Genomic DNA, 24994 nt, shown 5'->3' with positions numbered 1-24994 from the left:
TAGTGATTTACAAAACCCTTTAGAGTATGAAAAAACTAACAGTTTAACTCACAGATTTTAGAAAACATAGGTCCAGTGAGGAATCCATACCTAGTTTGGAGAAAATTTGAAAGATGAATGAAAAAATTAACAATTTGAGTGAGAAATTAAACACAAGTGAAACAAAAGTCTTTGCTTTTTTTCATCATAAAAATGTGTTTCATTGTCCTACATGTCTTGCTTTGCCAGAAGAAAAAGGGAGACAAAAAAAAAGAGGATGAAGAAAACAACCACTCCCTACAATTAATAAACTTGATAGGTTTCCATTTCATGTAGATTCTGCCTAACAATTAAATAATAAGTAATTATGTGTTTATGTATGGAACTTCTCAGCTATTTTTTTGTGCTACGTTCTTTAACAAAAGTTTGGGCTCAAGCAGAGAATGAGGCTTTGAGCCATTTGACTGCCTTTTTTATTATCTCCCATTTGTATACACATGCACATTTTATTTGTTTTATTGTAATGGGTTTATTTGCCTTGTGGGCTTCTTCCCCCTACCTCCTTCTTCTCCTTTTGTGTCTTTTTACTTCAAAAGCTTTGTTTAGTTTTCCAGGAATGAAAAAATATACAAAGTTGTGACACAAAGGAAATGTAACAATTAAATATTCCTTTAGGAGGGAACTGTATGAGGAGTTTTATAGGAGGGCAATCATAAACCTCAGTATGGAGCTTTCTGTCTTTTATGTGTGTAGTAATTTTGGGCACTGATTTGAGACCAGGACCAGGACTGGAACTGGCCCAACCCAAAAAACAACTAATTGAATTTTTCTGTCAAAAGCTGAGATCATAGAATCCCCCTTAGTGTGCCACTGCCGGATGCAGAGAGCAGCCCAGCTTCAGTGCTTCACACCCTCTCCTTTGAAGTTCCCCAAGTATTTAGGGAGTAGTGAAATTGCTTCTGAAAAAGAGATGTGAAACTGGTCTGGTGCCTGAATTCAAGCCCTATCTCCACTGTCCATGTGAAACCAAGAAGGTGTTGGCACAGAACAACTCTTCTGGCCCTGAGACAGGATCTGTTCCTGGCCCAGCTACCTCCAACTATCTCAGGTGCCCCTTGGGGTATCATGCTCTCAGAGCCTCCCATTCTGCTCCAGGAGAGGGGCAGAAACTCTCCCCTCTACACTGGTGTCAGTTCAAATTCTGGAGGAACTTGGCACATGGATTACTTGTCATTCAAAATGCCTGGTCTGGGTTGTTCCCTGCAGAAATCCTGCCATGACCCTTGTTCCAGGTTCTCCTCTGCAGCCACTTACAACCTCCTTCAAAGCACAGCAGCCCATCTGCAAAAGTCACACCCAGGGACCAGGGGAAACATCCAGGAATCAGAGTTTCAGCCTTCTTGGCTTGAGACATTCAAGCTCCCAGCCAAAACACCAATGTAAAGATCATGCAGGAGTGCTTTCTTTAACTCATGCTGCTCTGTTAACTTTTCCACCAAGGTGGGAGCACAACACTGTGGTCTGACTTTTAAGACAGTTTATCTGCAAGTAGTTGTCTTGGTCGGGGAAGGCAGGTATCTGCCAGGGAAAGCTGGAGTTTCCCTTGGAATGGAGAATATAAAGCCCCTCCCTCCAAATTAATATAGTTTTGCAATTAAGGGCTTTCAGGCAAAGATTTGGCAACAGGAATAACAGGTCTTTACTAGGAAAATTAAGAATATAAATGTAGTAGTAATGAAAAAAAAAAGCAAACAAACAAAAATCCTAGAAGCCCTGACAGAGTCAGAAATACAAACTGACACCCTGTTGGTCAGGGTGTTGGAAGCAGTCCAAAGTAAGCCCTCCTGGATTGACTGATGTAGTTCTGTTGGAGTAGAGATGGTCCTGTAGTAAAAGGGTCCAGTGATGGAAAGATGGGTCCAGTCTTCCTTTGGAAATCCAGTGGAAAACAGGCTGCCTGGTGTCCCTACATCTCCATTTTTATCTGGGTGGGAACGGTTTGGCTACCCCCGCTGGGTCTCACAATGGCATGATGCACTGTGTCATGTCATTGGTGAGCCTTAACGGCCCATTAACAGAAGATATCCCCCGGAGGATGGAGGGGTCATGGAAGAGATAAGGAGCATTGCTCCATCTGGCTTTAACAGCTGGCCCATTACCAGAAGGCACCCTCCGCCCTTTAGTTATGAGGAATGGATTATACAAGAGATAAAGAAAACATTTCCCTAACCGGTTTCAACAGATGGAAAAATAGAATAAACATTTCTTTTGGTTACATAACCCAAGACAGTAGTGCAGTGGGTTCACTTCAAAGCCTGTTTCTGTAGGCAATGGGCATTCACACACACGTGAACTTCTCTGGGGACAGCAGTAGCACTTCCACTTTCCCACACAACTTCTGGGCAGGTGCCCCACAGCTGCCTCACAGTTCCCTCCCTCCTGCTCCTTTCAGCCAAACTGAACCCTTCAGTTGCATCAGGAATCAAACGTTCTCTGTTCGCTGTATTTTGGATGAGTGTTTTCAAACACAGCCCACTTTATAGGAAAGGGAAATTACAATCATATTGGTGTGCATCAGGAGAAAATTTCACTAGCCTTAATTCAGATGTGGCTAATGGGATGAATGCTTTGCTCCCCTGCCTAGCACCGAGGGACGTTACTTCAGTGCAGAATCCAAGGCTGATTCTTCCCTAAGTCTTTCCCTCTCAGCTCACTCTCAGCAGCTCTTTACTAGTTTAGGAAATCCAGCTGCCTCACCCAGGGCTCTAAGGCCAGCTCTAGAGACCACTGGCTGTACTGGATCTGATTGAATCCCCTTCCAGCCCTTAAATCCCTTCACATCAGCTCCCTGAGCAATTATGCACACTCTTAGAGTCATGTGGTGAGTGAATCCAAAGAATTTTCACTCTTTTCCTGAGTGCTTGGTGTCACACTGAGGGGAATTTCAAGTCTTGTCTTCAGTCAGTCTGGAAAAAATATCTCTTTCAAATTAAGGTCAGCCCTTGCTTTCTGAGAGCATCTGATTCATTAGTGAGAGACTGAGGCTGATACCTTTACTCATATTATAAAAATATTAATTCTTATTTCAAAGAATTAGGAAATATCTGGTTATTGATTAATATTCTCCCCTAATTTGAAGAAAAATAATTTAGAAAAGCAGCATGATAACTTTCTCTAGAAAGGTAAGTATACCTTGACCTGGAATTTACTTTCTTGACTGGACACACATTTTATTCCAATGAGGAACGGAGGAACTACATCTGTGGTGCTCCTTTAGCTGTAACACTGCTAACAGTAGAGGCTCTGCTTTTACTGCATAGTTTTTAGCATATTCTTTTCCTTTCCAAATTCTGGGCTATTTTTGATTATGAAAGAGTACACTCAGTTTTCAGCAACAAGGAATGCTAAGTTGCTACTGTCTTTCAGCCAATGTCTTCACATGTATTGATTTGGATGTCATCTTGTGTAAAATGAGCTTTCAAATGAGAAAGATATTGCAGAGAGGACTCAATCATACATACTAGCACTGAATATATACTTCTTAGAACTGAATGAAAATTGCTGAACTGCTCAGAAATGTTTCTACCTTACATTAATGAGCTGTATATATTTTCTCTTCTGAATGAAATGCATACTTAGATACTAAGACTAAACACAAGACACTTTCTTTAACTTGTGTGCAGGACTGAACTTCAATCATTTTAAACAGCTTGAGAAGTCAATTTGATGGCAAAGTACATAACTCACTGAAGACGCACAGAAAGGTGAACTTTACAGAGTTGAAGCAGAACTGCACTGAGCACAAAAAAGGCAAGACAGCCAGGAGAACCACTTCATTAAATAGCATATTACAAGAGCTTCTCATGGCACCAATGTCACTTAAATTATAACTATATTTTGTCTGAACATATTTTTAGACATAATATCATGGTTTAGACCAGGAAAAGACTTTTCCCCCAATAAGGCTGTGAACACTGCTGGGACAAGGGGTAAGAATTCACATGGAAAATTTCCCTCTAGAAAGTTGTTCCCAGCTTTATCTAGGAATGGTATCAAAGAACTTTGCATCTCCTTCACATATCTAAATCACTAATGACACTCTGTTTTTCTGGTTTATCTATGCTGGGTTTGTTTGGGGGGTTTTGTTTATTTGTTTGTTGTTTTGTTTTGGGTTTTTTGTTGGGTTTTTTTTGTTTGTTTTGGTTTTTTGGGTTGTTTTGCTATGATCTGCAATATTAAGCCCAAGGCAAAGGGAAAAAGAAAAAGAGATGGCATTAAAATATACTACTAATTGCTGCACTGGGATTTTTCCTTTGTTTTAGAAATGTTGTAGTAAAGCAAATTCCCTCCTTTTGTTTCAAGTAACTTGTCCTAGTCAGATGTCAGCAATTTATCAACAGAAATATCCAGGAAACACCCAAACCAGTGCTTTCATGAAGACAATATCCAACCCAGTGTTTTTAATCTAATTGATGCTTAGTTCTAGCATACCGGGTGTTAGTTTTCTTTAAAAGTTGGTACACAAATATGGCAAGAAGCAAAAGCTGGTAAGAGATTGAGTAATTCTTAAAATTACTGTTGCTTTTATATTCTTCAGTTTCAATACTTTCAGAAACCTTGTTGGAGCCCACCAAAGTCTGGTGAATATGTGGCTCTGTTCTTCATCACTGAAATCCTGTTACTGAGCATCATGCGGTTTGGATTACTTGGAATATGACAGTAACTGTTCATTCCTCAGAAAAGTGTGAGAAACTTTATCCTGGTTATTCTTTTTTTTTTTTTAAAAAAAAAAAAAAAAAGAGGGAGAGAGAGAGAGAGAAAGACAACAGAAATTATTTAACTTACAAGTATATTAAATCAGCTCCTCATGCTCTAGGTCACCATTACAATTTCTCCAAAAGCTGGAAGCATTTGGAAATGTTTGTCTGAGTACCAGAATTATTTATTTCTCTGTTACTGATCTGAGTTATCTCTACATTGACCAGGCATTTAGCTTTGTTGTTTTATTTGGGGGGATGTGGGAGAGATCCGTATTTGTGTGGTTGGGTTGGCTGGGCTGGTTTTTTTTAATTGGAAAAAGACCCGTGACTTAGCTGCATAGTCTAAATTGATATGTGAAGGAAAACTATCTTTTCAGGTAAAATTTGGTGCCTCGGCTATATCTGCAATTAAACATTTTCACATTATAAAAGGCCTATTCATGGGTAGAACATATTTTTTTAGTGAAGACCATGTGGCAATTTTATCCCAGCACAGAAGTACTGATATAAAGTAAGTTTAACAAAGCTGTTATTAAACACTGCTTCATGTGGGCAGCTTTTGGCAGTATTTATACCACTATTTAGAAGGCCACAAACAAGTAAAGCACTTACACATGTCTAGCCTGAAGCCTGCAAGTACTGATAGCCCCAGGGACTTTATTCATTTACTTGCATGTATACATGTGCTTCACCAATTCAGTGATCCGATGAATAAACAATAGCCAAAGTGAGGAAAGGAAGTAATTTCTGAAGGCTCACATATCTGAGAGCTTAGTGACAGCCTCTCACACAAGCTGCACACAGGGATCCAGAAGCCAGCCATACACCACACAGATATAAATATTTTATGCAGGAGAATTAAACGTCAGGTGGGTAAATGATAAGGATTTCTGAATATAAATGGATGTGAAAGACCTCCTGAATGCCAAGCTGGGGCACTCCACAAACACAAGGATTGTGAAACAGGAGTTAAGACTGACAGAGAGAGATCAACTGACCCCACTTGTAATGCAGATGTGAAAGTGTAGAAATCCCTGTCACTTGGAATTTCTCTCACAGTCTTAAGGCAAGTGACTCCAGAAAGACACTGAAGAACTGTGGCAGAAGGAAAGGGAAAAATATCCTCTTTCTACTACATGTACAATGAAAGCGAGCAGATGTCGTTGTGTGAAAACAATGTGCCAAAGTGTACAGTCGTGTGTCTGCCTGCTGATCATCCAACATGGAAAATGTGGTTGCTTACCATCAAGGATATTCTGGAACACCTCCTGTAACCATAAAAAAATTCCCATAAGTAGACTTGCTATAAAAATTAATTTCCATTTGTTAACACCTAGTGCCCAGTGCTCTCAGGGCATTTTAACAGATGACAATTTGTTTCAACTTTTGATTTAAGCACGAGGAACATTTTGTTACGTACCTAAAAAGCTCCACATGACCCAAGTATTTTTACTGGAAATTGAAATGTCACTTTCTCCAAACATGTTATTTCTTTACTTGGCATATGGGCACAACAGATGGAGTGAATGTGAGAAATTGCTGTAACACTGAGAAAAAGGTGATTCTCAATGCTGAAGAGTTTGGAACTGAGGTTAAAATTCGCCTCTTTGACTTCCTTGAAGTCAATGGTATGTAATACCGTTAATGCACGATCTTGTAAGGAACAAATGTTCCTATCATATGCACCAATGTGAAACAGCACTCTCCAACAACCTGGTCTAATGAAAGGTGTCCCTGCCCAAGGCTCACAGCCCCATCCAACCTGCCCTTGAACACTTCCAGCGATACGGCATCCAAAGGTTTCCAGGCAACCTGTTCCAGTGCCTCACCACTTCAATCGCATATTTACACTGTGGTTATACTGACACCTTGAGAGGCTACCTAGAACAGAGGCTAAACAGTGTTAAAGGAATAAAGTAGATATTTATTAAAAAGGCCTTCAAAGGGCACACCTTGGGCAGTGCAAGAGCCTGGCCGAGGCTACACCCAAGAGGGACAACTGGTCACATGTTTTCACACTTTTATAAGTTTTGGTCTTTTTACATAATGGGGTTGGTTGTCCAATTAAATCTTCAGGTTATGAAGTCCCATCCTCCCAGTTTGCTCTCCTCTGTTTGCTGATTGGACAACACAGGAAACCAAGTTCAAACAGGCAAGAACTTTAGTCCTGAGAAAGACTATTTTTACTACCACATCCTTCCAGCTCTGGAAACTGACACAAGGTAGGTTTCCCCTGTCAATATCTCAGAGCTCACTCCCACTACACAAAGATTCCTAAAAACATTGGTTCCATGAGTCCTGCTCACAGATCTGTTCAGCAGCTGCCCCCTCTCCAGGCAGTCTTTTCTCTCTCACACAACTTTGCAACCTGAGAGAATAATCTCATGGTAGCAACAAAATATGCACACATCTCTCAGCAAGCTGCATGTCTGCCAGTAACTCACCTTACTCCTCAGGATCTAAGGAAATACCTGGTTTTTGCATCTCCTGTATACAGGAGCATTGCAAGCACAGCAGAAGAGACTGAAGTAGAAGGAAGATGTGGATAAAGATACACACAGACTGTGCCATGACATTTAACAAAAATAGAAATGCAGTCAAAAAGAAAAAACTAAGGAAATTAAAGTGAGATTAAAGAAAAAAGAGTCCATTGCAGATAGAGGGAAAATAAAAAAACGATGCACTGATGAGTTACCATCAAAATATTACTCCAAGGTTTCTCAAGATTTTGCCAGCATTAATGTAATACAAAGATATCCTTTAGGCAGTGATGTCACTGTGAGGGAAAATGATATTAATCTACTTCTATTTTGAGCTATATAAAATTTGCTTTCTCATGACAGACACTGCCTGAATTTATCTACCAAAAAAGTAAGTTTTCCTACTTATTATTTACAACACCTACATATTAAAGGAACATTGATAGTGACTTTTAATATCTGCTTTTGCTGGTTGCTATTTTGTGGTACCACCAGTAGCTACTTTTTTTATGACCTCAGTGGTATGTACACCTGTCGGCAGGCACCTCCAACAAACACTAGAGTGTACAAAAACTTGATTCATAATTTAGTAGTGATCTGGTTACAGTGAATACTGAACAGTAAATGACTTCTGAACTCTGTGTTTCTATTAGCCTGAGTAATAATGACCTGCCCTGGAGAAAGCTGCTGGCTGCTGGGTTCCTGAGTGCAACAGACACCCTGGCGCAAGAGAAAAAAATTAAGTATAGGGGATTTTATGAATGCCAGCTCAGCCCCTGCCTCAGGAAGGCAAAGTAACCCAGTTCTCAAGCACAGATGGCTTTGGATATTCAGTACAAGATTTATGTGACCACAACACACAAAGCCACATTCTTTTTCCTCAGTTCTAGGTTTGGGGTTCGCTTTTTTTTTCCCTAATGAGCATTGTAAAAGGACTAATGGATATATAAAAAAACCTTTAAACTTCCGTAACACAAATACTGTTAAGTGCTAGCATTTGCTTGCCAATTTCCAGAGCAGGAATTAGATAGCATCAGGGCAAGACAGTTATTATGATCCCTTGAATTTTCATCCAGACCTTTCATCCCAGATGTCAGAGATTGTTGGTGCTCATCACTGACACATTTATCACGAGCTTTCACTTTTGGGAGGTCTGTCACTTCATATCAAGAGGAGTGTTATACACACAGTGTATTTTCCCATAATTTTTTCGAGAAGGACAAGGAGAAGCACAATTCATTCAATCCATATTATACATAGAGTGAAGGAGTAAAGTGGATGACCTTTTCTTTTTCCTTCATTTGCTACTCAGACTCCTGTATTGCTTAAGACATTTCTTTTCTTCAGGATCCATCTTGGCTACATTATATGCAGTCACTCATTCCCACGTCAGGAAGAGCTTTGCATACCTTGAAGAACCACGTCCCAGTCAGAAGACAGCTTTTTTTTTTTCTCCATCTCTCAGCTAGCATTATATTTTTCAACTGTTCAATAATGTTATTTGAAACACAGTTTCTCCACATTATTGCTTTTTTTGCATCCAGTATGTGCTTCCAACGTGTCCCAGAGATAGCATGATTTTTTTTTTTATGTTTTAAAAGAGAAAAACCAGAAAACAACAAATTAAACACTCTTTGGAGTCAAAAGCTTCTAACGGGAGAAAGACATTTTGGAAGCATTATGGACATATGATGATTGTAACAGTCAAATGGCTAAATCTTCTGATGAATTCTCACCTACCTTTTCCTTAAGTGGACAAATACTACATATTTTTACAAGCATAAAATTGGGGAAAAGTGTCAGAAAATAAATACAGAGCACTTCAGTTTTTTAAGCCTACGGCAGACAACCAAGGAGCTTTAATCTGTCAATATACCTGCAGGAGAGCTAGCTGAGTGGCCAGATATGATTTCTGGAAAAACATCTACTGCTTGCATTTTGTGCCAAGAAAGAAAACCATAACACAGAATACAACATACTGCAATGTCACCAGAATATTTTTTGATATGAAAAAGCACTTTTATGCAACTACTGGGAGAGGGAAGATACTTGTAAAGAAAAAATCAGGAATCATATAGTAATGATTTCTCCATTGTAAAAATGGACTTAAATTCTCCAGGATACATAGATGATGTCCTCTATGAGAAGATCCTGCTTATCAACAGAAGAAAATAACCTTTTTTTTAATATTAATTCAAGTTTTAAACATTTCAGTAGCACTCCAGAAGGCAATAGCTCTTAAAAGGGTTTATGGTTTCTGCTTACTATGGATTATCAAGTATTTTGATTTTTCATCTATGTGTTCCCCCTACAGGAAAAACTTACGGTATCTTTTTACAGAGGTTTGATTCAATCCACCTGAGCCATAGTGACAGATCCTACGCTGTTTATTGCCAGGACAGTCAGATGCAATGAAATTTCACTTTAATGCACCTTGAGTTTTTACAGAAATTAGGTTCTCTAATTCTGAAAGATGCACAGCTAGCAATTCCCAGCTCCTCCTCAGAAAGACCACCAACCTTGACATATGCTGGCTACTCCTGAAGCTGACAATGACACCTTGGCTCTGAAGCAGTAGAAGGACTGTAATAGTTCAGTTCTTACAAGACTAGATTTCCAGACAAGACTGCACAGTCCAGAAAGACAGGATGCCATCCACAGGGCAATGGAAAGCTCAAGAAGTGGGCCCATGGCAATCTCATGAGGTTTAAAGAGACCAAGTGCAAGGTGCTGCACCGTGGTCAGGGCAACCCTCAATATCAATCCAGGCTGGGGGATGAGCAGCTCCAGAGCAGCCCTGATGGGAAGGACCTGAGGCAGCTGATGGATGAGAGGCTGGCCTGGCAATGTCAACTTGCGGCCCATAAAACCAAACGTATCCTGGGCTGCACCAAAGGCAGCATGGTCAGCAAGGCAAGGGAAGAGGCTCTGGCCCTCTGCTCCACTCTGGTGAGACCCCACCTGCAGCGTCCCCAGCAAAAGGACAAGGACCTGTTGGAGTGAGTCCAGAGGAGGGACACCAAGACTATTAGAGGGACAGAGCACCACTTTTATGAAGAAAGATTTAGAGAATTTGGATTGTTGGGAAGAAATACTGTCAGGGTGGTGAAACACTGGAACAGCTTGCCCAGAGAAGCTGTGGATGCCCCATTCCTGACAGTGTTCAAGGACAGGTTGAATGGTCTAGTGGAAAATGTTCCTGCCCATGACTGGAGGTTGGAACTGATATTTAGGGTCCCTTCCAACCCAAGCCACTTCATGATTTTATGCATTTACTTTTTTATTTTTATTTGTAGGATGATGACATCTTTCAGTTAACAAATGAAGAACTGAGAACGATACATACACACACACACACAGATATATATATACACATATACACACAAAACATATACATGTATGTATTTACCAAATAAATCTGCACAAGTGAAAACCATATGTGACATCTGGTCTTTTTACTAAATCATATATATTTATATATAGACACATCACTCCAAATGTATTTACTCCAAACTTCTCTGAGATCATGATTTTCAGAAGTGAAAATTGCTGAGCTCCATCCATAGAGCACTAGGCTTTCATTAAGAAATCCAGTTCCCACAGTAATACTTTTTCATTCTTCATCTTTATGTCCAAGTACATGCCTAAGTATCTGAGAGAAAACAGCAATAAATGAGCATAGTAAAGTGGTAAATACTGAACCTATTTTATGCACACAGAGATATTATGAGTTGAAGCTATATTAAACATTCATTGTAGTGAATTATAGTTCCACTACTGTCACCAACAGGCACTAGACCAGCCAGAGAGGATATTTCTTAACTCAAGGTTCAACAGCAAAATGCTATTAAAAAAATCTAGAAATTCTTTTTTATCTTGCCCTCTGCTTAAAAACTAGACCAAGACCCAGTTTTAAAGATTATCATCAGGAGAGTAAGTAAGCAAATGTCAGTTAACAGTTTCTAGTAACTATTTCCAGAGAATATCAGGTAGTTACATGGTGACATGTTGCACTGTGATCTTTTTAATTCACAGCTTCTGATGGAAGATCAACATCTGCAAGAACCTCGTATAGTTTGCATCAATAGTAAATAAAAGTCCCTCTCCTGTGGATCATTAATCTGATAATACTCAAGTCTATACCATTTTTAATCTCTTATTGTAGAATCAGATGAAGATCTGGAAATATATTCATATTCTCAGTTAAAAGATCCAATCAAGATACAATCTTGGACACATCTACACTGCTGTATAATCCCACTATATCAAATGAAGTCAGGAAATTAAATGACTGTGAAGTCTCCTAAATTCTGACTTGATAAAATCCTTAAAGGAGCAATAATTGAAACCACAGGCTCCTAGCCTGTAAGGTATGCATTTCACTGAGATGCAAGATACTTCCTACAGAGATCCTGGGAATAATGTAAATAATGTAAATTATTTAATTATGTTAATAATGTAAAACTACATTTTCAAAGTGTCTCCATTTATTTAACTACATTGTTACTACTAATCTTCTGAAAGGCACCTGCACAGACTAGATGGCTAGCATGTCCTCTGGAAAATTCCAGCTTGTCAAAACCAAATCGTTTTAGCAGAAATGTGACAGTTTCACAGACTCAAACTCAGAGCAAAATACCAAAGACACAGCAGCACTAAAGTTCAAAACATCCAAAGAGCTCAGCAGTGTAGGCAAACACATAGATTTAGTGATAAAATCTCCTCCTTTTTCAGATCAAGGCTTTGAATTTGGTTTTACATTCAGTGACACCTCTTAATTGTTTCATTTACTAGGTCAGTCTTTCTTACCATATTATTACACAAAATGAAATGGGTCCAGCATGAGATTTTGTTTGCCATAACTAGCATAGATTGTACTCTTTGAGCAGCACTGTACAGAAATACCCATTCTAGGCCAGACTGAGTTACTTTAGATAACAGAAGAAGCAGAGCATAATTAACAATCTCTTTTATTTGCATGGGAAAAAAAGAATGAGACAAATGTTCCTTAGCTGCCTGACAGGATGACAACCAGAAGACCAACCACCTCAAGTGTATGCCTATCAATGCACACAGCCTGGGGAACAAACAGGAGGAACTGGAGCACACTGAAGGTTGGCATTAGAACAAATGCTTTAAGTTTTAGAAGAGAATATTTCAACTTTATCTGAGCTAAATTGGGAAGGATTTCAAGGGAAGCTTCCATGAAGGATAAAGGAGCCAGCACGTGCCAGGAGTTTTTTCTAAAATTCTCTTCCTGGAAGCACAAAACCAGTTCATCTCTTTTAAAGACAGACAAGTAGACAGAGCAAGAGACCACCTTGGCTTAACTGTGAGCTTCCGAGTCTGCTCAAAAGAGAAGTGTTCCACAGTTGGAAAAGCAGACAAACACATGTCAAGACCTACAAGGGCACTGCTACAGTGCACAGAAATGCAGACAGAAAACCAAAAGTTGAGCTCAAATACAAATTGGCCAGACATATAAAAAAATACAAGAAAGGGCCATTTAATAGATGCAAACTAGAAATTACTCATAGATCCTCAGTCAGTCATTCAGAAACAACCCTCCAGTAAGACTAATGGGGTGACAAAACCACCACCACTTTTAAAATTAAAGCTTGATATATGTGTTAATTTGATCAAATGAAATCATAAACAAAACTACCAATCAGACTGGCTGAAAATCAAGAGGATTTTTCTACAAGTAGGGAATTCTGGTCTTCTGTTTGTATTCTCTGAAGTCAAAGGCCCTTGTGACTTGCTCTTGTTTGGTTGGTTTCAGTTTTGTCTCCTCTAAGAGTCATAATTCACTCAACCATACATCTTATTGGAAAGTGTGTCTTTTATTTTACCTTGAATGTCAAGCATATTAACAATCTCTGATAGTAGAACAACAGAAAAACAACACATTAGAAAAAGTGACTTATGAATCATCGGTTAACTTAATACAGGACTCTGCCTTAATTTAAGAAATGGATTTTAAATTCTCACAGGAACTGTGCCTTTGCTCTTTATGTAAAAGCAAGCAATACACTTCATTAGCAAAGCATACAATGAAAATTACACACAGCTGGCTTAAAATGAAAAAGGAAACAGCATAACAAACATTGCAGCTGGTCAGCCACAGTTAGACCTTTCTACTTGTAAACCACCTTCATCAATTTGGCAAGCAGTCCTTGAGCAGAAACAGCAAAGGGTATATAACTTGATACTTCATTACACAGAACTGTTACACTGGGGTTGTACAAACATTTAAAAATCTTTATTTTTTTCAAATCATAGCTAAACCCAGCTATGTCAGTTTTTTTCTCTTTTTTTTTTATTTTTAAAGCTATTTTCATATGAGTTGAATCACCTGCATGGAAACTTTCGACATTTAGTAGTTGACGCCACCATCTTCAATAAAACCTTGGCCCTTGAACTTGTAGTTCTACCCTTGCATTTCATCTCAGTTTTAAGCAGAGCTGCATGGGAAAATAGGTGACATTTTTTCTGTGATGAGTCCAAGTATCTGTCTTAATTAATAAAAATCTGATAACATGTTTTCATTCACATCTGGAGCAATGACAGATGAAATGTACATAAGGCAATGAAATTTGCATACATATAAAGTCAGAGCCAGCCATATTCTTTCAGAATCAAATACTGTGTATGTTGGCTGCATGTGAAAAATTTCACAGTTATTTATTCCTGACCAATGCCATTTAAAATCTAATTCTGCTCCCAGTGGTGTTTCCAGCAATATTGCATAAGGACTTTCTTTGGTAAAAAGAGGTAAACGAAGAATGATAGGACACTTAAATACTAAATACCAAATATTATAGTTAGTTTTATTTCCATTAAAACTGATAATCTCTTTAAAAACAATTGAGATTCAACCAGTGCAAGGTATTAAAGAAAGTGATTGGACTTTTGGAGTTTCTTGTCTAAAGCAATGTATAACCTTTGAGACCATTATTTATAATGCTTTAGATGTCAGAGGTACTTTTGCTCCTTCTTATGGGATTATTGCTGGTCACCTTCCTGAGATTTGAACAACCGTGAAAGATAAGCACCATAAATATTCCTCTAAGTTATCATATCACGAATTAATAATTTGGTCCTTTTCTAAATGGATCTCTCCCCACAATTACACTAAAACACAATGAAGGGTCACAAATTCCAGGGGGTCCAACTGGTCCTGGCATTCCTGGAGTGCCACGATCTCCATCTTTACCAGGCTGCCCACGCTCTCCAGGACGTCCTTCCTTACTCATGCCTGGTGGACCTTCAGGACCTTAATAACACACATGCAACAAATAAATAAATGTAAAGTATTAAAATGAAAATGAGCAAGTATGAACCCACAACACTCTTTGGTGAAGTATGCATATAAAGAAAATTTCATTTCCTGCAAAGGCACTTCTTGTCACAAGAAGTATCATGTATATTTATATAAACAACACGATATCGTATAAAGATTTTTTAATGCACATGCAAAACACTTTAAATAAAGATAGCTTTTAAAGGAAAATATGAAATCTGGTTTAGTACACTATTCTACTTTTTCATATAATCTGGAACCACCATGGCAAGAATCAGTCCCCCTACTTCTATTTGTTTATGTGGCTTTGGATGGAGACCTAATATATCTTCCAAAAGCTCAACTTTACATTTCTTATGCATACACTAATGTTATGAAGAGTATTTCCCTCATTACAAGTCACATGATCATATTAGGACTCAGTTTTCATATGTAGTTGACTTTAGCATCCATCTATCAAGAGCAGTCTCAGGACCTGTCTTATATTAAAAAATATATGGCAATTTTTAAGGTATGCAAGAGACAGGCATTACTCTAAAATATATTTGGTAAGTAAGATGTGTAAAAACCAGGCAAGTTTTGCCAAATTACAATAACATTTTTTCTAAACCAAACTTTAAAAAAAATATTAGCATGCACTGAATCTGCACACCTGAACCATCCCTCACCTGGAGGTCCTGGGGGGCCTTGGATCCCAGGAACACCAACACCTTGATTGCCTTTTACACCATTCTTCCCTGGCAGTCCTGTGAATTAGCAGACACACACATTTCTTTGCACATCATTTTCATCCAATGAAGTCAAAAATCAGCATTTGACAATATTTACTGAATTAAATATGTAGTATCTTGAAAGTAAATAATGGGATGTGAAACAAGCCTTTTCTTGTAACCTGCAGTGTGACTGGGTTCTAAATTATGCTAATTTCTACTGAATTTAGAGTTGTAGCAACAGTTAAGCAGACAGCCACTATCAACTCTAAGAATTGATGACATGTAATTAAGAAATTTGCTGTCATTGCCTTCCTATCAGCAAAGTTTTTACTATGTTGTATAAAGGAGGTGTAAGTTTTTCATCATAATCCCTGTGGAATACAGAATATATAGAAAATGTTCCACAACACACCCAGCAGAATTAAATTTCCACCAAAGAAATACAGTGAGGGTCAAAATACAAGTGCTCTTACACCGGTACAACCCAGTAAGTTTAGTTTCTTCATAGATACATTATCTATTTTTCCAATTTTTATGGAATAACCAGAACTGCTAGTGTCAGCTCCAGAGAAAAACTGCATATTCTCCTGTTTGAGATTAAATTATTAAAGTACTACACGCAAATCATCATTACATACAAAATGAATTTGGTGTACTAGGTCACAGGTAGTAAGTCACAAAGAAAGTAAATATTTAGTAACCATTTGTCTGTCTACCATTGGCACATTACTAGCTAGCTGTTATTTCATACAGCTTTCCTGATTATTTTGATGCTACCAGTTACCAAATTATGGAATCCACCTAGTCTCTTGCTTTAGTTCCAGACCATATACACGTACTTAACATGTCTGCAATCACAGAAAGCAATTGGAATGCTTAGCCAGCTGAGTTACCTGAAAGCATAAACCTTAGCCTGCCTAAAAACAATCCAGAATGTTTACAAAAATCATAAAAAAATAAGCAAAAATCCTTTTCAGATAAAGAGGACAAAAGGACAAAAAGTCAGGAAATCAAAATGAGTATAAAAGTTGTTGGATGTCAAACACCAGATATTAAGTAGCCAGTGACTAAATACCATTCCTTACAACAGCAGAAACAAACAAGTTTGGAAGAAAATAAACCAGAAAAAATGGAAATACACTGAAATCTATGTCTAGGCATATTTGCCACAAAAAATAATCTAAATGCAGGTAGAAATATTTACATGAGACTAAGAACTCTCTAAAAATCAGAATAGAATTTGAATATAGTAGAACTGAACAATAACTATCTGGCTGTGTTCTTGTATTCTCTCTCCTGTTACTTGTTCCCTGAAGGTGGTGGAATATCCACACTGCTTCATGTTCACAATTCCATTCAGCCAAAGGAGCCCAGCTATTCTCTTACTCCACCCTGCATTAGTCCCATTCAGAACTTGAAGCAGAAAACCAAGGCGTAACGGCCTTTAGCACCAAGACACATGCACACTGTACCTCTTGTCCCACGAGCCCCAGGGCGACCTGGCATGCCCATCAGCCCTGGAATGCCATCATTCCCTGGTAAACCAGGAAACCCTCTTGGGCCTTCAGGGCCTCTTGGACCTGGTGGTCCTGGAAGTCCTGGGGGAGCACTTTGGGACTGACAATGGTTACAGTTTTGTAGTCTTCCACTCTGGAGAATGGCAGGCAACTGGGCTGGGAGAATTCAAACAAAAAACTGCTTAAACTGTTGTAACAATAGAAGTATTGCCTTCAGCCACTAACACAAAATCAGTTCCCTCTATAAAGATAATATAATACCTTTAGGAAATAAGATGGTAAAGTATGGAGCCTGTGATGTGGAAATATCGTTCCACACGTGTAGGAAAACAAGGAATAAACTGGCAGTATGGAACATGCTTTCAAAAAAGCATTTCTATAATTGTCAGGAAATTCCTTTAGCACTTCAAACAAGGAAACAACAGTAAAAAAGCTTTCAAACTTACTTCTCAGTACGTCTGAACACACCTGTCGAATAAACTCTTCTGAAAATTCTCGTGCCTGCATTGAACAGAGACCAGAGCATGCAATTCTTTCTGGTTTTTAAGGTACACAGAATGAAAAGTTTTAAGTCCTATACATACAGGTTTCCCATCTGATCCAGGTGGTCCTGGGGGTCCTCTATCTCCTGGCTGGCCTCTGAGACCAGGAGGTCCAATCAAACCCTGGACACCAGATTCTCCTTTTTGGCCACTGATGCCTGGAATGCCTGGATCTCCTTTCTCACCTTTCTGGAATGAAAAATCAATGAAAAGCCAATTACATGTTCACAGATCATTTGGAAGGTGGGCAGCACAAAGCAAACACTCTGAGAAACCTTTACTGAAGTTCTTCATAAACTTAATGAGATGCCAGTGGAAATTAACTTGATATTGATGAGATCTATTTTGCTAAAATGCATTGAAGTGTTCAGATTCTTTAGTAGCTGTTTCAGATAACATTACCAAAAAGAACTAGAAATAAATTACCTTCTCTTTAACTTTCAAGACCCATTTTACTATTCATTATTAACATATGGAAGGAAGGATTCTATTCACTTTCTCCCCAGAAACAGAAAAAAAATTCATAGGCTGTTAAAATCCTTAAAAGACCAGAAAAGTTGGATGTGCAATTCTGGTACCACTGAAGTTTCTGGAAACTTACAATAATAATCAAGCCTTTTGCCTTATATCTGTAGTGTATAAGACAAAGGAAAAATAAATTTATTTCGGTTAGGGATTTTTTTGCTTCTTTTCTTTTTCCCATCTGATTGATAGTAACTGTAGTCTGTTTGCGTCACTGGAAAAGGTAAAAAAATGCCAATAAATATTTAGATATACCTTCACCAAAGCAATGGTTCGATGTATGGAATTACCTACTGCAATAGTTCATGTGGAACGCTTTCCCTGCTCTGGAGCCAACAAAACATCAGTATGTGCCCATGATTAAAGTCAGTATACTGTGTTTGCTCCCTTATGAGATTTTTCCTCTCTTGTTTGCACAGCTTCTGCATAACATTATTAGTTGCTGAAAAATTCTCTTCAGTTCCAACAATTTTAGATGGAATTGTGAGAACAGGACTATTATACACGACAAACTTGCTGAAGAAAATAATAGAAATTTAAGAAATTCTCATGCATATGGTGTCAATAGACCTACACTGATTTTAAATTATGGTATTTATATTACTTTGTAATATCTCCTATATTAATAATGAAGATTCTTCACATCAGAAAAATTCAAAGCTTCCTGGCTTGGTCTATATTAGTAACAATGCCCAGAATTTTATACATGAATTACTACAGGATAACTGATTCAGTGTCAGATTAATCAGTTTCATGAGCTTAAAGAAACAGAGAAATGAGACAAAATGCGACAGATGTCAGTCAAGTGCCTAGGAGTATTTCTGGAAGGGTGGCCAGCTCACGGGCATGACCTGAACAGCAGTCCATACCTTCAGAAGTCACACATTAATTCAGATACAACTTCTTCCAAAGTTTTAGTTGTAATTTATTTCCTTGATATTATCATCTAGAATGTTGCAGTCACAGAGAAGGGATCCTTTTAGTTGCCTCATATAGATTGATACTTGCTCATTTCTAGTACCTAATTGCAAAGGTGTTTTTTTCATTTAAACAGTCCGCAAGGCTCAGAGATAAACACATAGTGCTTATGTAGCTACTGGTGGCTATACCAGAAACTACATGTGCTGAGATCTGAAATCATGTTGAATTTATAGCTAGGAGGGGTTTTGTTTTGGTTTTTAATTTTAATTCCTTTTACTCCTATGGATGATATTTACATAAAAAGATTTGAAAGCTGAGCTATCTGAACTAAATTTTGAAGGGGCTAGAAGGCATTAAGAACCAGAGAATACTAGGGAAATAGCATCTACTGTAGAACAACATTAGAGGCAAGAAGCCAGCATAAAAACACCAGGAGAAAATGTTGGAAGCATCAGCAGAACTGCCTGAAGAACTTGCCAAGAAACAACTGAAACTGCAGGGGGAAAATTTTCCGCAGTATATCTTGATCTTTTAACGTTCAACCACATGCATGTTAGGCCTTGTTTGCTGACCCTTGATATTGGCAAAGAAAAGCAAAGAAAGGAAAACAGCTCAGTAAGTGCTGAGACTTACAGCTGAGACTTAGGGCTGAAGAAACTTTTTAGAAATCAGAATCTAACAAAAAACATATTTTATAGAATTAGAAAATAAACTAATTTTATAGGTTTGATAAGTAAACACAATGACATCATTACAGCTTAATACAGAGTAAGAAATTATTTAAATGAATTTCCAGTAGAAATATTTTATTGCCCTGATTTACAGTACTTAAGGAAACTAATTCAATAGCATACAAGGAATCTTCTACCAGTTTTGGCAAAAATTTAGCAAAACACCTATAAGCCAAACCACAACTGAAGTATTTCCTAGAACCACAGAAGCATATGAAACAACTTATCTGTTAAAATGGATAAAATAATTTCATTATCAGAATGGAATTTCCAAGTAATGTATCCAGCTATTGTTATGCAACAATACTTTAAGGAAAAAGGTTGAACAAAAAATACTTAAATATATTTGAAAGACAACTGCAATAATGGGACAAAATACTCTGACTTTACAAAACATGGAAATAAATAAATAAAAACCAACAAAATTAATATTTTAAATAACAATTTTTAAACAACATGCAACACAATTATTATTTTTCTTTAGTTATTTTCTTTAGTTATTTCCTCTATTCAACCAATCCTTTCTCTTTTTTGTTGGTTTGTTACTTGGCTTTTTAATTCTCTTTAAGTATATGCTCGGCTTTAATAATTGTTAATGAAATGTATATCTCGTTCTGTCTCTTTATAACTAATACTTCTTTCTCTGATATTTTTCAATTTCTCCTCTGTTGCTTATAGACATGCGAGTACAGAAGTAAGACTAACCACACATTTTACAGATCACATAATTTGCAAAAACAAATGGAATAATTTTGTAATACTATATTTATCATAGCAAAAATACATACCTCTCCTCGTTCTCCAGTCAATCCTTCTAGTCCCTTTAAAAAATAAGATGCAAAAGAAATCTAAAATGCAGGCCGAGCCAAATTACTTGGAAACAAAAATTACTATTTTTTGCTCTTCATTTTCAGTAAACAATCACAAATGTTAGTTTTTAAAGGTTCTCTGATTGCTATAGTACAAAAAAACGGAACTGCAGATAATGGTGAAAAATTTATATCAGGTGAACGAACACATCAGTATTACCTTTAAAATCATGTACCAAGCAGCTAAGTTGGGAATATATCACACATACTATAAGCATATAAACATAATACAGACTTAAGAGATAAAACCTTATTCACTTTACAAAAGAAACATGTCCTAGCAGAAGTAAACTCCTGATTCAAACTGTTTAATACCACCTTATTAGGCAGAAATTAATTTCAGAGCCTTTGAAATACAGACTCAGTGGTAAAGCTGATTTTGAACGCTAGCAAATTATTCTGGTGTCATTTCTGCCAAGTGGTTCAATGGTGTTACTGACCATTATGTCCAATGGCAAGATGGCAGTTCACTTTTCTGATTCACTCTTACAGACAAGGAAATCTGTATTGTGCCTTGGAGTCTTGAGAATTCTTGGAAAGACCTTGTGTTGTCTACTAAATGACTGATTTTTTTGGTTGTTGACCAAACCAGATAAGCAAGGGTTTTAGACTCAGTCTGTATTATTTTTTCAGCTTTCTCCAAAAAAAGCAAGCAAGCAATAGAAATTCAGTTGCATCATTCTATCCGAAAAAAAAAATGTTTTCTTTCACCATCACTTTGTTTTCCCTTATGACTAAAATAATAAAGATATGAAAAAAAATTCAATTATTTGCAAAACAAATAAACAAAGTTTAAATTGTAAAGTGTTAGTCTAGGACATTACATTTGGTTAAGTCAATGACCCGTCTTCGAGTTTAAACTATTTCTTTTTTTAAAAAATCTGCTCAGGTTTAATAATGAACTATTTTCAACCTACATATCTCTGAGAGCGTTAACTAACATTCAGTCTAGATCTCCTGCCCAGAATCCCCAGGAATCAGGTTCATCTGGCTAGATAGGCAGCTGTGTTCATGTCATAATTCTGAAAAAAGCAACTGTGGCTTCCTTCCAAGTCTAGTTTTAGATATGTACCTCTAAAAAAATACTTCTCTGTTTAGAAATGACATAGATTATGCAGTTAACAAGTATTTATAGATACTAACAGCTATTTTCTGTGGAATAAGAAGACCGCCAACTATGACACAATCAGAATTCACTGGCCTAAAGTTAAACAACTGGATCTCACTGATTTGCAGCTGAAACAGGAAACATCTGTAATTTATGAGCACAGAAGATGTCAATAGTGACTCCCAGTATAGTCTAGGAGGTAATGAAATGTATGGAAGTATAGCATGGTACATGCAAATTCTTAACATCTCAAGTAGCACTCTTATAACCTTTACACAAAAGCCACTTTTTACTGTTATCTGCATTTTATATTACCTGTAACTGTTTTATAAAAATATTCTATAATTAAGGCTTTAATACAATAATAAAAGAAATGCACTTATGGAATGTTTCTCAAGATACAGTATCACAGAACACAGGATCATGTGGGTTGGAAGTGACCTCCTGGATTCCACTTCCTTTGCAGAACAGATGCAGCTTGATCAACTTGACATGCTGTCCAGACAGGGTTTGCCACAATATCTATGAGCAGCCTGCTCCAGTGTTTGACAACTCTCAAAGCAAAATGTTTTTCCTGGATATCAAGTTCCTGTGTTCCAACTCATGTGCATTTCCTCTGATCCTTCAAGCATGCACAGCTAAAAGAAGTGTTGCTCCATCTTCTCTGCATGTGTTATATTTGTTATTTTAAAAATACTAAGAGTGCTTAAGAGGTAATTCATATAACTATGTTGTACATAAATATATTTCACCTGATGCAAAGACCTATACGTGTTGATGGAAGAAGTGTTAAGAAACAAATATAAATCGTGGCCTCAAACCAGGAACACTATGGCTCTCTTGAAGTAGGATCACTGTTTTAACAGTACCTGTAAGCCTGGATTTCCTTGTCTTCCTTTTTCTCCTTTCAGTCCCTTCAGAAAAGAAGCACATTTTATAAAATACAGATTTATCTGGTACATGTAATTAAACTATCAAAAAAATAACACAAGGACCTAGATACTAAAACCTCATTCTAAACCAGGACAAATCAATCTGAAAACTTACTCTTCTAAGAGATCAGAGCAAAAACTGCAGAATAAAATTTCTACCATGAACATAGAGGAACTAAGCCAGGATCCAAGTAAAGACAGGACATTCTTCTTCTTCTTGTATGTATTTCCATGATTTTAGATAACAAGGAGGAAAGTCCCACATGCTACTAGTAAAGTAGGTAGGCAGAGGCCAGTTAACTCTATATTTCTGTGATCTTGCAGTGCCCTGCAGGCAGGGACAGAGTGCATGCTGTGGCAGCCCTGGATGATGTCCCAGGCCTCTGGGGCAGCAGCACAACCTGCAGCCCTGTGCCTGCACCATTGCTAGGAGCACACAGTTCTGCACCAAATGCCAACAGCCTGCTCAGGCCCCCAGAAATGCAGCTGAAAACTCATGCTGGCCATACTGGGCAGATTTCCTTGAAGAACAGTTATTGCTGCTATTCAAGTTCACCGTCTTCAGAGTTTAATCCTAAAAAACACCCTGTCTGAATTAATATCTAAGATTTGTATAAATAGCAATGCCAGATGATTTCATTAGAAAAAAAGTTTATATACCTGGATACCAGTGTCACCTTGGTTTCCTTTCTCCCCCTGTAAAATATCAGAAGAAAGGTCTCCATTTAAACATGAGTCATCTCTAAAACATGTAACCTGTGCTCTAATTTAACACAGTAATTACAAGAGAAACATCTAACTTTTTCTTATACTGAAAAGAAAACAAATCACTTTATCCCCATACACACAAAAAAAAGTCCAGCAAGCTATACTAAGGAAGGACTTTGTCATTAAAACAACTACCAAAAAGAAAGTAGATACTCATAACAAGTAAAAAACTAAAAAAGAAAGTGGGTACTCACATAGCAAGTAAAAAATTAAAAAATACAACCTAATGAGGTGGCAAATCCAGCAGGATTTTATCTACACAGTGCATGGGAGTGGAGAGGATGTAGGCAGGAAGGGAGGCACTGTTTCTCATGGTTTAAATTTTAGCTGAATGCACCACTGCATGCAGAAGCAATGCAAAACAAAGAAAAAAAAGGTATTTTTTCACCAAAACCCCCTCTATATTTAAATTAAATCAAAATATTTAAGGACTAAGCTCCATTTCCACCCACTTGTTTTGTCTTGAAATGTTTAAAGTAAATAATAGTGGAGGGATTTGCAATCAGATGGTATAAACAGTGCTTAGAATTCAGGTATGTAGCTTTATCTACTTGTCTGAACACTATCTAATTGACATTGGAGAGAAACAGGCAGTGCATGAAAACTATTAATTCCAATTAACAACAGAGGTATAAAATATGTACTCCAAAAATGTGCCTATTTCTCTTCATTAATTGAAAATGAAACCTAAAGTTATGGGAGATGGCTCTTACTGTAACTCTGATTTCTTATGTTTAAATAGACACAAATCAAAATGCTGAACCATGAAAACAGCAGCTCACGAAACAAAGGACAGATTTTAGGGGGTGTGCAAAACTGCATTCAATAAAGAAAATATTTAGAATGGAGATTTTTGGATCTGTTTTGTCAGTTTTCCTGCAAGAGCCAAAACTGTGTGTTTGACTGGGTTTGTTTGGGGAGGTTTTTGTTTGTTTTTTGGAGGGGTGTTTTTTTGTCTTTTGGGGGGGTTGTTTGTTTGTTTTTGTTTTGGTTTGGTTTTTGGGGGGGTTGTTTTTTTTGTTTTGGGGGAGTTTTTTGTGGGTTTTTTGGGGGGGTTTTTTGTGAGTGGAAAATAAAAGAATGTTTAATTAAATGTTAAACAGTACTGAAGAGGAGATTTAGATTTTTGCCATGGCAAATATTTTCCTGACTGAAATCCCAGAACACAGAAAAACATTTATGCCAGCTGTAGTACTTTGTTGTATTCTACTTGAATGTAAAATATTTAGTTGTTTCAAGTTTTAAAATCATCTATAGCTGAAAGGCTTCACTTTTTCTGTCAGATGCCCAAACTGTGCTTTTCTTCCTGAATAATTATAGTTTGTCATTGGACTGGTAACTCCAGCTAACTTGCATCTTCATATAAAATAAATGACCTTTTCAAAGACTTCTTCAGTTTAAAATTTAGAGAAGTTTCATAAATTTTAACAAAATCATCTTTCATAAAATATTAGAGTACATGTGCCTTACATAACTCCTAGATATTGAACTGAATACATTATGATAATGAAACTAATTAAACTATTATTATGACACTGACTCCATGCTCTAGTCAATGTAAGGCACATCCATATATGTGTCTACTGACATGTGTAGTACTCTAGTACTTGTAGGACATGTATATGAGGCTGGCATACATGACACTGGACATACAAGAAACGTGTGCCTTCTGGAGCAGAAGATGAACTCTATTAGAATAGTTCTGCATGGGGTTTTCATAAAACTTTAATTATAACATCACACTTCTATCTTACTCTCTCTTTACCCTTCAACCTTTCTCTTCTTAAGAAAGTGAAATGCCTGATTTAATTCTATTTTTCTAATGCCATATTGTGTCTGGCTGAGGAGC

General features: G+C 37.3%; 1 protein-coding gene across 3 annotated transcripts in view; it reads right to left on the bottom strand.

Annotated features, from left to right (window-relative positions):
• Nucleotides 1-12790: 12790 nt before the first annotated feature.
• The window catches only part of LOC136287233 (collagen alpha-1(XXI) chain-like), a 54918-nt gene continuing 42714 nt past the window's right edge, over nucleotides 12791-24994 (bottom strand). For 2 of the 3 annotated variants that reach the window (XM_066179762.1, XM_066179763.1), the window contains 8 exons: nucleotides 23038-23073; nucleotides 22315-22359; nucleotides 20257-20289; nucleotides 17337-17483; nucleotides 17199-17253; nucleotides 16708-16908; nucleotides 15191-15268; nucleotides 12791-14495 (listed from right to left, as the gene is read on the bottom strand). In XM_066179762.1, the coding sequence (XP_066035859.1) occupies nucleotides 14308-14495; nucleotides 15191-15268; nucleotides 16708-16908; nucleotides 17199-17253; nucleotides 17337-17483; nucleotides 20257-20289; nucleotides 22315-22359; nucleotides 23038-23073 (783 nt within the window). In that variant the 3' untranslated portion in view covers nucleotides 12791-14307. The remainder of the gene's footprint in view (nucleotides 14496-15190; nucleotides 15269-16707; nucleotides 16909-17198; nucleotides 17254-17336; nucleotides 17484-20256; nucleotides 20290-22314; nucleotides 22360-23037; nucleotides 23074-24994) is intronic. The other variant, XM_066179764.1, reaches the window with a different exon arrangement.

Source organism: Chamaea fasciata, unplaced genomic scaffold (assembly GCF_029207755.1).
Source record: "Chamaea fasciata isolate MVZ Bird 193981 ecotype frontalis unplaced genomic scaffold, bChaFas1.0.hap1 SCAF_3, whole genome shotgun sequence".
NCBI classification, from domain to species: domain Eukaryota; kingdom Metazoa; phylum Chordata; class Aves; order Passeriformes; family Sylviidae; genus Chamaea; species Chamaea fasciata.
This window is presented reverse-complemented; position numbering and strand designations above follow the sequence as displayed.